Source organism: Vanacampus margaritifer, chromosome 2, assembly GCF_051991255.1.
Source record: "Vanacampus margaritifer isolate UIUO_Vmar chromosome 2, RoL_Vmar_1.0, whole genome shotgun sequence".
In the NCBI taxonomy this organism is placed as follows: Eukaryota; Metazoa; Chordata; class Actinopteri; order Syngnathiformes; family Syngnathidae; genus Vanacampus; species Vanacampus margaritifer.
The window spans coordinates 27,089,607-27,104,128 of NC_135433.1; the positions used below are offsets into that span (position 1 = coordinate 27,089,607).

The 14,522-nt window shown below is 40.7% G+C and overlaps 2 protein-coding genes across 4 annotated transcripts in view; both read left to right on the top strand.

The window, feature by feature from the left end:
• Positions 1–2,310: 2,310 nt before the first annotated feature.
• Positions 2,311–8,013, top strand: bri3 (brain protein I3). Its single transcript, XM_077558771.1, has 3 exons — positions 2,311–2,872; positions 4,449–4,557; positions 6,331–8,013. The coding sequence occupies exons 1-3, from the start codon at positions 2,701–2,703 to the stop codon at positions 6,461–6,463; spliced, it is 414 nt and encodes a 137-aa protein (XP_077414897.1). The 5' UTR covers positions 2,311–2,700; the 3' UTR covers positions 6,464–8,013.
• Positions 8,014–11,308: 3,295 nt separating this feature from the next.
• The window catches only part of LOC144044238 (structural maintenance of chromosomes protein 6), a 28,308-nt gene continuing 25,094 nt past the window's right edge, over positions 11,309–14,522 (top strand). Inside the window, exons 1-2 of one of the 3 annotated variants that reach the window (XM_077558512.1) lie at positions 11,309–11,402; positions 11,721–11,856. In XM_077558512.1, coding sequence (XP_077414638.1) covers positions 11,740–11,856 — 117 coding nt within the window. In that variant the 5' untranslated portion in view covers positions 11,309–11,402; positions 11,721–11,739. Of the gene's footprint in view, positions 11,442–11,494; positions 11,639–11,720; positions 11,857–14,522 lie in introns of those variants that run through there. The other 2 variants (XM_077558513.1, XM_077558514.1) reach the window with 2 other exon arrangements.

Here is a 14,522-nt window from a genome sequence, read left to right on the forward strand (position 1 = left end):
GTGACCAGTCCAGTATGTACCCTGTCTCTCGCCCAAAGTCAGTTGGGATAGTGTCCAGTTTATCCATGATGCTGGAGCGATAAGCTGTACAGGATGGAAAAAATTGACGAGAACACATTTTAATTCTAGAACTAATGTATTATTTGATCTATCCCTCCATTTTCTATAGTGATTTTCCTCATTAGGGTTGCAGTTCGTATGTAGGCCTATCCCAGCTGACTTTGAATAACTGTAGTCAGTGAATGCGGCCAAAGCAAAAAATAATGCTCTCCTTTATACTCACCTAATTCCTCTTTGGGGCAGCCTACTTTTTCCTTGACAATCGTGCCATGTTTTTGTGGTTTAATTAGCATAATATATGTGGCACCTCAAAAGTTAAGTTTAAGTATTCCAATGTCCTAGTTTTAAGGATGTTGAATTCCCCTTAAAATATTCTTAAGGCCCGATACATGCCTTTTTTTTGTGTGTGCAAAAGATGTACAATAAAAGTTCATTATAAAGTGGCTATTAAATAATTTAAAATACATAATTCACTTAACTTGTTTTTATTATTATTATTATTATTCACTTAAACAGGACACTAAAAACATGCATTTCAATTCCCTTTGTCTTCAGGATGCTGTTGCTGTGTGTCATGAACCAATGCATTCCATGAGAGTGTCTATCCAATCCATGTGGTTTCTGTGATCTCGTTATGAGCTTCCATCCCTTCACTAGTATTACTTTTATTATTTAATTTAACCATCATTGAGTAGCACCAAAATGTAAATGGAATCTCTTCGACTTAAAAAGTAAATCACAGCAAACAGTGATTTGTCACCCATTTATGTTATTAGCCTCAATTCACTGAGCCACAACAAAATAGTGGAGCAATTGGCCACCCTTAAAAACAGACGACATTCTTCGATGCTTCCACTCACCTAGTAGCTGACAATAGCAGCTATTAATTGGATTTTTATTACAATATTAACTCCTCAAAGAGAGGATTTTTTTCTGTATTTTTTTTTAAAATTGAATAACACTGACCATTTTGCATAATTTTTGCATACACTGTAATAATGTGTAGCCTACATGTTTTCTTTAAACTTGAACACAGTATTATCAGTCTTCGTTATCTGCATGTGAAATTTTGCGCCCGCACGCTGCTTTCACTAGGCTTCTCCTGGGGCACCGTAACCTGGCAATATCCAGATTGATAATTGTGATTCACTCAAGGGAGTCTCCACAATATCACTCTGGGACTGCTCCACGGTGATTTGTTCGGGAAAGGCGTTTTAGTACAATACTTTGAGCTGATTGGACGACGCGGCATCTTGTACACGTTTGTTTTGACCAATCACGGCAATGCATGAAAATGTCATCTTCGGTCTCGTCTTAGGAAAAAAAAAACGAACATCTTTACCAGATAAAAATGCACGGAGCGCCGCTGTTCAACATTCAACAAGGAAACAGTGAGTAATTTTTCAAGAACAGAATTGATTGCACCATCCATTTGTCCATGTTAGGTCAGTTTGTTTCCCACGGTGTCGACTGTTGGTGCTTTTTGGTTTCATCACATCTACATCCCCGCCCGGCCCAAACACGATGTTGCTCTGTGATTGGTGGATCGGTGGAAATCAACGGGCTTGGTACAAGATGTATTCTCAGGAGTTTGTGAACTCACAAATACCGCGAGAATTCATCTTGCAGAGCAAGGTTAGGGGCACCGTGCTCCTGTCCATAAACGTAGTGACGCCCCTGCAGCACGCCTACGTCACAGACTGATTACGTGACTGCATGTCAAACATAGCGTTGCACAGGGTATGTCATTATTGTGACACTTAATCAGCTTAGCGCCCATGCCATTGTTATTTGCACTATTAATGTTACAGCCTAATCGAATAAAGGACATTTTCAGTGGGGTGTTGCATTGCAAATATGCCCCCAGCTGAAAACGGCTTGCATTCTTTGACTATGCAAACAAGCGAACATTCTGTGTTTTTAAGAAAAGAAAAAGAAGAACAACAAAAAACATTCCGTGCTTTTGATTTGCTGACAAGTGATGGTTGCCTACATGTTTTCTTTAATTTTTTTTAAATTGAACAACACTGACCATTCTTTCCGATGATACATAAAATAAAATCTAAATCCAAAATCCAAAATGTGTTATATGAATCAATCTTTCATGTTTCACATGCATTTTCTTGCCGAACATACGTATAATATGTAATATAATGTACTGCTCCAAAGGAACTGGAGAAATCGAAGTAGGACGTTTGTTTTCCTGTACTGCCTCTTTAAACCCGGGCGCTTACAGCTTGGAAGGGGAGTACCGCACATCACATGATTCTTCTCTTGTGACAATCTAGAGAGGAGAAAAAAGAGCCCGTGTGTGAGTTGAGGGGAGTTATAATTCGCTTTGGTGACACATAATTGTTGTTCTTGGCGCCGAAGGAGCAACGATGGAATTCAGTTAATTCTTGTGTCGACGTGGATGTTGTAGACTGGGCTTTGATGCGTCGCGAGGTACAAAGTTGGCGCATGGAGAGCGACCAACTTTCGTTTTTGACGCAGTGTCTTTTTTTGTGAACCAGTGTCGTGTCATTTTTTGTTTGTTTATTTGTTTTGGGGTCGGGGGGCTGGTAGACTTGTTTAAGTCGTGAACGCACCTCGGCGTCCATCCCATAAAGTTACGTAGCGCACCGTACAACTTTGGCCGACATGGTGGACAGCAAACCCATTCTTCAGGACAGACCTCCCGCCTACAACACCGTCCCCGGGGCTTACGAGTATGGCCCCTCGCCGCCGCAGCAGCAGCAGCAGCAGCAGCACGGCTACGGGGCCATCCCAGCCGCAGCCCCGCCGCCCTACCACTACCCACACGGCGGCCAAGGTAAGACGAGCAAGTCTGCTGCGTGTCACTGTCGCATTCGCGTCCGTAGTGTCATTGTGGCGCGGTTAAACGAAACTAGACTTAACATGGAGGAGATGGGACACCGCCGCGCATTTCCGGATTTGTTTGTGCGCGTTTTGTTTTGCTTTCGAGCGTCACTAAAAAATGTACCGGAAAAGTTTAGCGTTCATCAAGTTTCTACCTCTTTAGGCAATATATAATACACAATGCACACGTTTTTGCCGTGAATGAGTAGTATGATCGTTTATGTAGCAATTAAAGGTCGGGGCGGAAGTTGAGATTGTATCACGGAAGTGGGAAGGTATTTTTTTTAAGGGTGAATATTTTGATCAAATCCTGGATATAGGGCTGTAGAAAAAACATGGTTAACGTCTTTCATCCTTAATTAGCATATAGTAAAGGGATTTATATATTGTGGACCACACACGTCAGATGTAAACTCCATCGGTTCTTAAACTTTTTTTCAAGCACCACCTTTAAAAATGACTAAAGTCACAATTTTTAATACTTGTGTATTAGGCAAGTCTTCAAGTACCCCAATTATTACCACAATTAAATAGTGTAGTAGTAAAATCTGAAAAACAAACAGTTTTTATAGGATCATTGTGCAGTTTGTGACTTTTTTACTCGCGATTGCCACCTCTGGCCCAAAGCATAACTGCAACATCTTTGTCAGGCTCGTTCATGGTGCGCATGCAAGTACGTGCATGATCTTAAAGCGACAGCCACAGTTGACAAACAAAGACATGACTTCAAATTAGGTAAGAAAAACTCCGCCCCTCTCCTCTCCAAAGAAACTGTGGAGTGTGAGGGTGCGCACACTACTATAAAGGGAAGATAAAAGCTGATAGGTGCTGTCAGACTAAAACAGTCGGAGCACTTCGTACTCATCTGGGCATTAGTGGAGCATGCATGATGTAGAAAAAGCTTTAATATTACCTTTTTAAACGGCACAATGCACCTTTAAAGATTAAATGCAAATCTATGTTGAATACAAAACTGAACTGCACTGAAGCAGTTACATACCACTACAGCCTGTGTATACCACTGATTCAATCACCACACTTAAAGTATCACTGTGCCTGTATGACATATTCAAGCAGCACTAACAAAATGCAAAGTCACTACATACATAGGCCATTCTATAGTACCAACATGGTCTGCATCCAACGTGTTGAAGAAACAAATGCTGAACAACTTGTTAATGATTACAGCACGTTCACTCCCCGCCCCCCCCCCCCCCCCCCCCCGCACGTGTAGCAATTCTCTCACATGCAATGTTTATATCAAAGTTCACATAAGTAGCTCTCGGGACTAATGTCAATATTGCCTGAGAGTTGCTCACCCAAATTCAAATTATTGATACATTTACATTGTGAGTATAGTTATGGTAATATTTTAGCATATCAGTTATATACATATGTGTTACAAGAGCCACATTTGAGAGCATTTAATCCAGTTGATAAATTGTTCTGGGAAAACTTCCTGTTGTTTTTTTCCACCTCTTAAAAGAAGTTCATTGTGTAGTCATGTGCATGTTTGTTTTCTACCGCAGGCTACCCCTCAGGCCAGTTGGGAGCGGCCGTGTCCCACCAGCCCTACTCTGGAACCTACACGGTCATCCAGCCCTCCGTTGTGGTGGTAGGCGGCTGCCCGGCCTGCAGGTCAAGGCACACAAATCACATCAAAACACACACATAAAGCTGATTACACATTGATGATGTTGCCACTTGTGGAAAAAAAAAATCAGCTGTATGAACAAAGTAAGCAATGTGTGTGTCACGTGGTCACCGTGACAAATCCTTTTTTACTGAAACAACCACCATCATCATTGGTTAATGTAAGGTTGAGCAATGGCACACGCACATACTCGCATATTTTGTATCTTGTGAGCGGACGTGGCTTTCACACTTTTTTTTTTTTTTTAACTGCACGTCAGCCAGCATCCTCTTAGTCACATGTCGAGCCGCACGGGGTGAAAGGTAAATCGCTAATTCACTACCAGAATGGCGAACCAGTAGTTGAATTTTTAAAATTGGTGCTTTAACTTTATTGTGAAACAATTGTGTAGCTGTTGAAACATGACATGGCAGGTTGCAGTATGTGTGTGTCTTATAAATGCACTAATTGAAATAAACCCACACCATTTTTTGTGTAGAGTAGACCTTTTCAATATTGTAACGTTATGCACAATTTGAACATTAACAATGCGCCTAAATATAATAATAATAATGATATGTTGTATTTGTTATGCACTTTATATTTCCAATGAAATCACAAAGTGCTAATATAAATTTAGGAAAACGGTACTTAATTATTCAATTGCAATTACGTCTGCATGAACCTGCTGACTGCACTTTCAGAATGACTGACTTGATGCATGATACATAGCAATTGTCAGTTTGTCACAATTTTTATGGAGCTAAGGCACAAACAGTCACAATAAGTGGATACTCAGCCTAATTGCCATCTACTGGAATAGCATTTAATTGTGCTAGCTGTCATTATACGTGGCTAGCATAGAGAGATGAACAAAAATACATTATTTGAAAATCGGTTAATTTCCCGCATCACACCTGATGGTCTCTCGCAGCACATTGATTGGAAATCACTGCCATAGGAAATGCATTGAGTAATATTGTTATGTAATGAAAACCACATAACTCCGTGTTTTTTATTTTTTAATTATAAATCTCTGCATTTGCGTACATTTGTACAACACAGTCTGCACATTTTCCACAATTATCTTTAAACATGTGAAATATATTTAGAAACGTAATTAAAAAATTAACTTTACATTGTCTTCAATGTATTTTAAACATCCTCTGGTCCACCAACTGGCATTGGTCGGATGTTATGAGATCGCTTTGTGTTTTTGTGACACAGAGCAGTATTCAAGTTGTGATCCCATTATAAGGAAAGCATTTGTCCATTTGGAATTGTTTGGCGTTTCGGCTTCAACAGAATCCGCATGTAATTGCAGTGTTTCAAACGCTCAGTTTTGTTGTTACTGTGTTTATCTATTACCTCTGCCAAGCATAAAAGTGCAAAAAGGATAAGTAGCGTTTAGGGATTGGGCTAAATTTCCATCATCGACTATGAGGAGGATTAATGATAAACAAATTGTTATTTTAAAATATGATGGAATTATCTGCTGTTTCTTGGTAGTGTTGGGCAAGCGACATTATACAGTATAACACCCTTCACTGTGCCAGTCATCCACAAGAGAAAACCCAGACAATCAAAGGTAGAACATGCAAACGTCACACAACCGAGATTTGAACCTTGACCCCGAGAACTGAGGCAGCTGTGCCAACCACAAAGTTACCATGCTGACTTGATTGCTGTACAGCATTGGTCTCACAAACCATGCTTGATCAAACTATAGGGTGCTTAATAAGCATTGTTTTCCCTCTCCTCCCCATTTAATTTCTCAGAGTTGGCGTTCTGGAGGATGACTTCACCTGCCTGGGAATCCTGTGCGCCATCTTCTTCTTCCCACTGGGCATCCTCTTCTGCTTCGCTCTGCGACAGAGGCGATGTCCCAACTGCGGCGCCACCTTTGGATAGACCAATCAAACCAATGTGTCAAAGACACATACACGCCGCACAAAAAGTTCGGGATACTGGACATTAGGATGAAATTTCAGGAAGAACCTTAAATGCACTGTACCCTTTACAGGTGAATTTTACATGATCTTCTTGAAACTGTTGAGTGTGAAACTTGCAGTGTCAGTTTCTGGCATGTGCGTAACGCCCACTGTTCTTTTTGCATTACAAGTAGTTTATTTTCTCTAACAATGAGCTGAATGGCAAAATTCAGAACATGCGTCAAAGAAAATGAGCCAGAGCCAAGGCCGGGGGGGTCTACATGCATACCAGACAAGATAATACAAAATATGTGAACCAAGAAATGTATTTGTTAATTCATGGATTCTTTTGACGTCCAGCTCCTTGTTTAAAAACAAACTGTGCAAAAAGTACTCAATCAAACAGTTGGATGAGAGTTCAAAAGTTTAGAGAAGGTCAATTTCAAGCCCCCACCGCTTCAAGCTTCCGGTGGCTTGACTATATCCTGCCAGATCGTTGTAGGGCTTTTCCACGCCGTGACATCGAGACCCTCAAAAAAGACCCTGTTCACACGATGGCCGTCAAGATGTACTCGACTGCCACTCTTTTTTTTTTATATTCCTTATGCGTCTGCCTTTCTCATTGCGGCATGCGCACACTAGCGGCTCACAATGAAGCGCTGTAAAATGGCCACACTCAAAGCCCTTTTTCCCATGGTGATTGTCAAAGCATCACCCCCCCTTCCATTCTAGTTCCCTTCACAGTCACACTCTTCCGCCTTTCTCACTGTGATGTGCGCACACTTGCGACTGACAACGAAGCGCCACACCAGCGCCTTCCCTCTGCCCACACTCACATTTTGAGCCCATCCTGAAATTTCAAACCAAAGCTCATTATCCTGAACTTTTTGTGAATTGTGTGTACAAAAATCCAGTATTTTTATGCCTCTTTTTTTGTTTTGTTTTATCACACACTGCTGTCGTTGACATGAAACATGCTAAAATGTAGATTCAGATGATATAGTTAAAAGGCAGTATTTTCTTCATCAATCATGAACTGAAGCGATATATATATATTTTTGAGTTCACATAGAGGCTCAGTGCTGCTGACCCATCTTATATTTTGGGATGGACAACCAAGGATGTAAACAAAATGAACAGCTGCCGGGGGCCATATTTGCACTGCTCATTGATGATTCTGCTTTCTTTTTTATCCCTTTTTCCTTCTGCATCATCTCCAGGGCCAAAAAGCCAACCTCAGGTACTTTCACCTCCATCCCTATTTGAAAATTGACTTTTTTTTCCTTTTTTTTTGGGGAGAGCGCAGAAATGACTCGAAAATTATCCAGCTGGATTTGTCTCAGAGGTCCCTTCCTCTTTCGCAAGACAATCAAAACATGTCGTCTTCCATACCAGTTGTCATCTTAGATACAAAAAATAAGTCTTGACAAAGAGCTTACGTATGCATGCATGCGGCTGTGATTGAGCTTCTTACTTTTTTACAAACTGTTATACTAGTTTATATTAAAAACATGCTACTCTAGTTGTGAACTGATTGTTTTCAGAACACTTTGTTTTCGTTGCCCCCCACCCCCCCATAAAAAAGCTCATTTAACTACAATGATTTTTGCTAAAAGGATTTGTTCCTAATATAACCCTAAATGTTATTGGTGCAACGTTTTGTGCTCTCTTTTTTGCTTTATTACATTATAATAGAGTGCTAGTAAGCGATTTCTGCTATGCAACAGTGAACACTTATTAAAACATTGATCATCTACAGTCAACATTTCTATAATTTTCTAAATTTATTAGAGGGCCACCATGAGTGTTTGCAGGGGCCAAATGTAGCCCACAGGCTGCCAATGGCCCATCCATGTCATGGACTCTTTCCTGCAGCTAGAGGGCAAAGAGTAAAAGGCAAGTGGCTTGAAGATATCAACGTGGGAAGATGGAAAACTTAATTGTGGGAAACCCCCTTAGCAGTCAAGGTCGGTGGGAGAACAAATGTGAAATAAAGCCTGTCTGCCCTGAATGCAGTGGAATGTCAAGTATAAATTTGAACTTTTAGCTATTGACTACTGAGTTCTAATTTTAAAACAAGTGATTATATAAACCACCTATCTTATCAATTTTCTGTAATATTTGTTCCCAACAGTCTATTGTTTTCATTCCATAGCATTTCTCTTGGATGTGCTACTTCTAGTATGTGTTTATGAAGTTTTTGTCCAATCAGATATCAGCCTCCAAGTGTTGCCACATCAATCTAATCGGTCCAGGATCTTCAGAATCGATAGTGCTGGCAGTGGCACATGTAACAAACTGTATTAGCAGTGCGGTTGTTTCTTTAATCAATAACATTTCTAATTTGGCACACAGGGACACAACCACGTCTGCATTTTCCCCCATCCTCTGATTGGTTGGTCAGAACAAAACTTATTACAGACAACTTTAACCAGCAAAACACGTCTGCAGCAATCTGCATATTAATAACAGTACATCATCAGCCAAAGATGTGCTCTGAATGTGAAGGAACAGAACATTATGAGTAATAACATTGGGCTGTTATCCTGCTTCGTCTTCCAAAAAGGTGAATAATTTTACTCAATGGTGAACGCCCCATTGACTTTGACTTCAAACTGTAAAAGTTTATTGCCTGGAGAAAAATCCAGAATGCAAATCAAGTCTGGGATCGTCTGTGTTACAAACTGAACTGTAACCACCGTGGCTGTGTTTTATTTTCAGTGTCTACCGCAATTAGCCACAAAGGCTTGATCATTCAATTTGAGTCCACACTGCAATGGGCTGCAAATTTCACAAAAGAAAAATGACCACCAAAAATAACTCGAAACAACATACTCCTTATCTTCTTGTCTCATTTATATATACAGCTATATATTTAGAAATGTGTTTATGTGTGTGTTGTTAAGAGAATGGTAATCTTTGCAGGACAGTGTCCATTTCAATGGTTTCAAGTCCTGCAAACATGACCTAAGGCAGTATTATAAGCTTGTAATTACTCCCAGCCAATCACTGTAGGATCGTCATAATGGAAGATCTTATAATTAGATAAAAAGAAACACAAATATGCTATATGCAATACTATTTGTGTGGTGATCTAAAAAACTGTTAAAACATTTTTCAAGTACTTTGAGAGTGAAAATAGACAATAATAATAAATGAGAAAAACGGGAACACATTGATCTTAAGAAAAGAAAGAAAGCAAAAGGTAAAACCTTGATCTTTAATAATAATAATAATAGGCTGACTGGTTAGCACGCCCGCCTCCCAGTGCAGAGGACGTGAGGTCGAGTCCGGGCTTCGGCCTTCCTGGGTGGATTTTGCACATGTAACTTAAACTGTATTAGCAGTGCGGTTGTTTCTTTAATCAATAAAATTTCTAATTTGGCCCACAGGGACACAACCACGTCTGCATTTTTCCCCGTTCCCCGAAAATGAACCAGCTAGATTTGTCTCAGTGGTCCCTTCCTCTTTTGCAAGACAATCAAAACATGTCGTCTTCCATCCCAGTTGTCATCTTGGATACAAAAAAGAAGTCTTGACAAAGGGCTTACGTATGCATGCGGCTGTGAGTGAGCTTCTTACTTTTTTACAAACTGTTATACTAGTTTATATTAAAAACATGCCACTCTAGTTGTGGACTGATTGTTTTCAGAACACTTTGTTTTTGTAGCATTTCCCACCCCCATAAAAAGCTCATTTAACTACAATGATTTTGCTTGTGAGCTGCCTGCTGTTATGCAAAAATAATTTGGAATTTTGGATAGATGAATTTGTGGCCTTGAGATGTTTAGCTGAATAATTTTAGAACTATTCCCAGTTCTGTTTTAATTGGATGTTTGTTTGTGAGTAGGACAATATAGTTCTTTAAGCAAAATAATGTTATTCAACACAGCATTCAATTAAACATTTTCCCCTAAAAGGATTTGTTCCTATTATAACCCTAAATGTTATTGGTGCAACGTTTCACGCTCTCTTTTTTGCTTTATTACATTATAATAGAGTGCTAGTAAGCGATTTCTGCATGTTCTCCCCGTGCTTGCGTGGGTTTTCTCCGGGTACTCCGGTTTCCTCCCACATTCCAAAGACTTGCATGGCAGGTTAATTAAACACTCCAAATTGTTCTTAGGTGTGACTGTGATTGTGGATGGTTGTTTGTCTCTGTGTGCCCTGCGATTGGCTGGCAACCAGTTCAGGGTGTACCCCGCCTACTGCCCGAAGCCAGCTGGGATAGGCTCCAGCGACCCTTGTGAGGAAAAGCGGTTAAGAAAATGGATGGATGGATGGATAATAATAATAATAAAAAAAACTTGTTCTTTTCTTTCTACGAGTGACCTAGCCTAGATGTCAGCACAAAGTGAAAAAGACGATCACTTCCGGTTAGGGGTCCCAACAGTCTGTCACACTTTTCCATCAAAGTCCATCTTCTGCATCCTCCAGTCCTTTACATCAGCTGAGGCCTCATGGCTTCCAACACTACATCAAAAATATTGGCTACAGACGCACTTCAGAAAAACAACTATGTCAATATCATTAGCTAATATAGCAGTTTTTTAAAAGTCAGTTGAGAACATTAGCAAAACTGTGACTCCACGTTTTTTTGTGTACAGTTTCCGATACTGTTATTCATTTAAAGCAAATATATTTAGTAAATAATAATAATATATGTGCTATTGCTATAATAGTATTTTAATGTACACAAATATATTTTCTTGTAATATATTTCGACAGTAATTAGGGCTTAGATAAAAATATTTGTGTGCATTTTATTTCGTAAAAAATAACGTTGAGAGATTTCGGGGAAGTGGCGTCATTCACTGGAGTGAAAGTAAGCACGACTTGTGTATTCTCGCGAGACGTCCGTTAGAACGCTTGGCGGAATTTCGATTTCCAAGTTGTATGTCGTTCTGCACCGCGCACAGGTACATCGTCATCTGTTACGTCGTTACTTAGAACGCAAGGTACGCTGGTTCCGTATAATTTCAAGTCGTAAAAACCTGGTGAATAACCTCCGCGGGTTAAAAAACTCCGACTACTCGCTTTTTGCTGTCACCGGTCGTCTGATAGCTAGCTAATGCTTAGGCTCCGCCGCCTAGCAGGATGTTCCCGCGCTGGGTTCGTCGGTCATGTACAGTTAAGAAACTGAGACAATGTCGCTGTTCGTATCATAGCCTGACAATGAGCAGCTAACAACTTGTATTATTCCTTACTTTCGTTTTTTTTCTTTTAAATTGATTTAGGTAGAATAAAGAGCTGAGAATGTCCAAAAGGAAAAGTACTCCTGTGAATTTTCACCCCCACAAACGGCTGGCATCCGAGCAATATGACGACAACGAAGAGGAAGAGGAAGAGGGAGCGTCTCAACGTTTTTCGCAGGTAAACGTCAAAGCGATAACTTGAGTTTAAATGCAAGAGTATTAACAGCAACTTTGGTAAATGTTAAAAGTGTGCTGCTGGAGATGTGTAACCAGCAGAGTCACCAGCAGGTGCTTCGATCTTAGGAGGCGTGTATTTGTATTGTGTCAGGACAGGCAGGACTATTCCAGTTACCGTATACATTTTATTTCGTGGTAATGAAGATGGTTAGGGCAAATGTATCGAAGGAAAAGTATATTTTTTTGGTAGGAAATGTAGTGGTGTTAAATAGAAAGTTGATAGAAGTATAAATAATGATGTTTTAAGTATAAGGATGCAGTATCAGGGAGGCTTTAGAGATCAAGACGTTGATCACGCATCCCACAATGCACGTTAGCGCCATTCTTACAGGATAGAAAACACGTCCTTGAGTAAACGGCAAATGACGCACTTTTAAGATGATACACACAGCTTTTGTAGACTGGGTGCCACAACGAGAAGGAGCAAAACAAGGATCAAACATTCTCCAGGCTACCAAAAGAGGAACCAATGCGTAGCCAATGAGGTAGATGCCACTGACTTTCGACTTTCGTTAGTCTCATATCCACGCCGTTTCCGGCCACTGCTGCAACACACAGGCCGCGTCCCAACACTCGCACCCTCACCCACCCTCCCGCTGATGGGCGCGAGCGCGCAGGGCATCTCAGCTCTCTGAAATGTTTCAGAGAACTGAGACAGACACACTACACACTTGCACCAATCAACGGGAACGCGCAACCGAGGGGCACATGGGCGGAAGCATAAGAAACGGCCCACACGTCGCAAACCGGAAACTGCGCCGGTGAAAGACACCCGGAAGTCGGAAGTCTCGCCTCCTCCGTGGCATATACCCTACAGAGATCCTGACGTCACGTGACTTTCTCTGAACACGATCCCCCTGCGGCAGGAAATTATTGGCGCAGCGTTAATGGGCTACAATGGCGTGGAGTTCAAAAACTAGTGTTTATCCGTTAACTTTCTACCCAAGAGCATTGACAGTCACTTTGATGAAAAGGACATGATATACATGCTAGGGTTGGGCGGGATTCAAATTTTGACACCTTTTTACCGTCTCCACATTTCACCAGTGTTGGTAATACCGTTGCTAATTTTAGACTTTTTTATTTATTCATTTATTTATTTATTTTTTGAGACTTATCTTGCGCTGACAACAGCCAATCTGTCCAGAAGTTAATGGTCACAGATCTGTTCACTGTGTGCTCCGGTTGCATTTGTAATTATCTTTTGTGTGACGTAGCGCATTTAAATGTCTGTCACTCCATGACAGCACGTCTTTGGCTTAAGTGTGCAGCTGAAGTGCATGCGCTTCTTTTATGCTGCGGAGCCAAGATATAGCATTACTGTAGCATACATTGTTCCCCAAGAACACGCACACACTTCTAGTGGTCCTCCACACTTAAAAACTGTTTCTCGGTTTGCTGGACTGGAGCAGGGGACCCTGCTGTGGGCGCACACTCGACATCTACGCGACACACAAACATACGCACGCAGCCCCCACCCAAGAGCACTCACAGCCTACTCACCTGCGTGCCGCGGTCTTGGGTTGATATGTGTCCATGGACGAAAAACGAAATCACTTACTGATTTTTTTGTATAAATAAAAGCGCTTTGTGGTGTGCTTCTGGAGGTCATATGGACTTAATAGTACCGGTAGTTGGTAAACAAATTGTGGACTTGGCTCATCTCTTTGCAACAAGGAGCGGGGGATATCGTTCCTCAGATGAGTCCGGAGATATATAAGTATATTCCATCTCACACCGTTACAGTCCTCATGCAGATTTTGCATACAGACCTCATTGACATTTGCTGCCAAATTGTAGCAGTTGCATTTTTTTATTTTCTTTTTAGGGGACTGCTTAATCAAGCTGTGCCGACTGGCCATTTTGCCTCGCTCGGTCTGGGCGGGCATGTGACTGTCACATGACTAACAGCTTACTAATAATGTTAAACTCTTATAGTAATATTAACTGTTATAGTAATACTCATTTGAAAACACAACTACAAATGTCGTGTTATCCAAAAATTATGTTTAATATCATAATCGGTTATTATGCGCTGAATTTGTTTTTTTAAATGGCGGTATTGAAAGTGACACCGTTGCCATTGGTCCATGCCGTATTACCGTTTTACCACCCAACCCTAATACAGATCTGTACAGAACGCCGTGTGTGACTTTGCAGCAGTCCGTTCCCAAAGCCGATTGGCTGGTGCGAAGAAATGTATTTCTTTTTAAACATTGGTGAATATGTGAATGTGCCGATTTTAAGTGCACCGCACTAAATAGCCCACGAATACGTAATCCGCCGGTGCGACCATGCGAAGTACTATACATTGACTATTAAGTGCAATTGCATTGCCAGAAAATGGTCAGTTGCTCACCCCGCGTTTGGTGTTTAATGTACCATTCGCCAACATGTCTCTGATATCTGTGGTGTGGTTGCGTTTAAATTTATATTGTGCTTTCTTAAAATGCCCTAGGCCTAAATATTTTATAATAATATTATAATTTTATTTAATTATAATAAATGCAATGACAATAACAAATTTGCATTTCGGCCAAGCATTTCTCATTTCGTTTTTCGGTTCGGCCCAAAAATTTCATTTCGGTGCATCCCTATTGTAAAGCC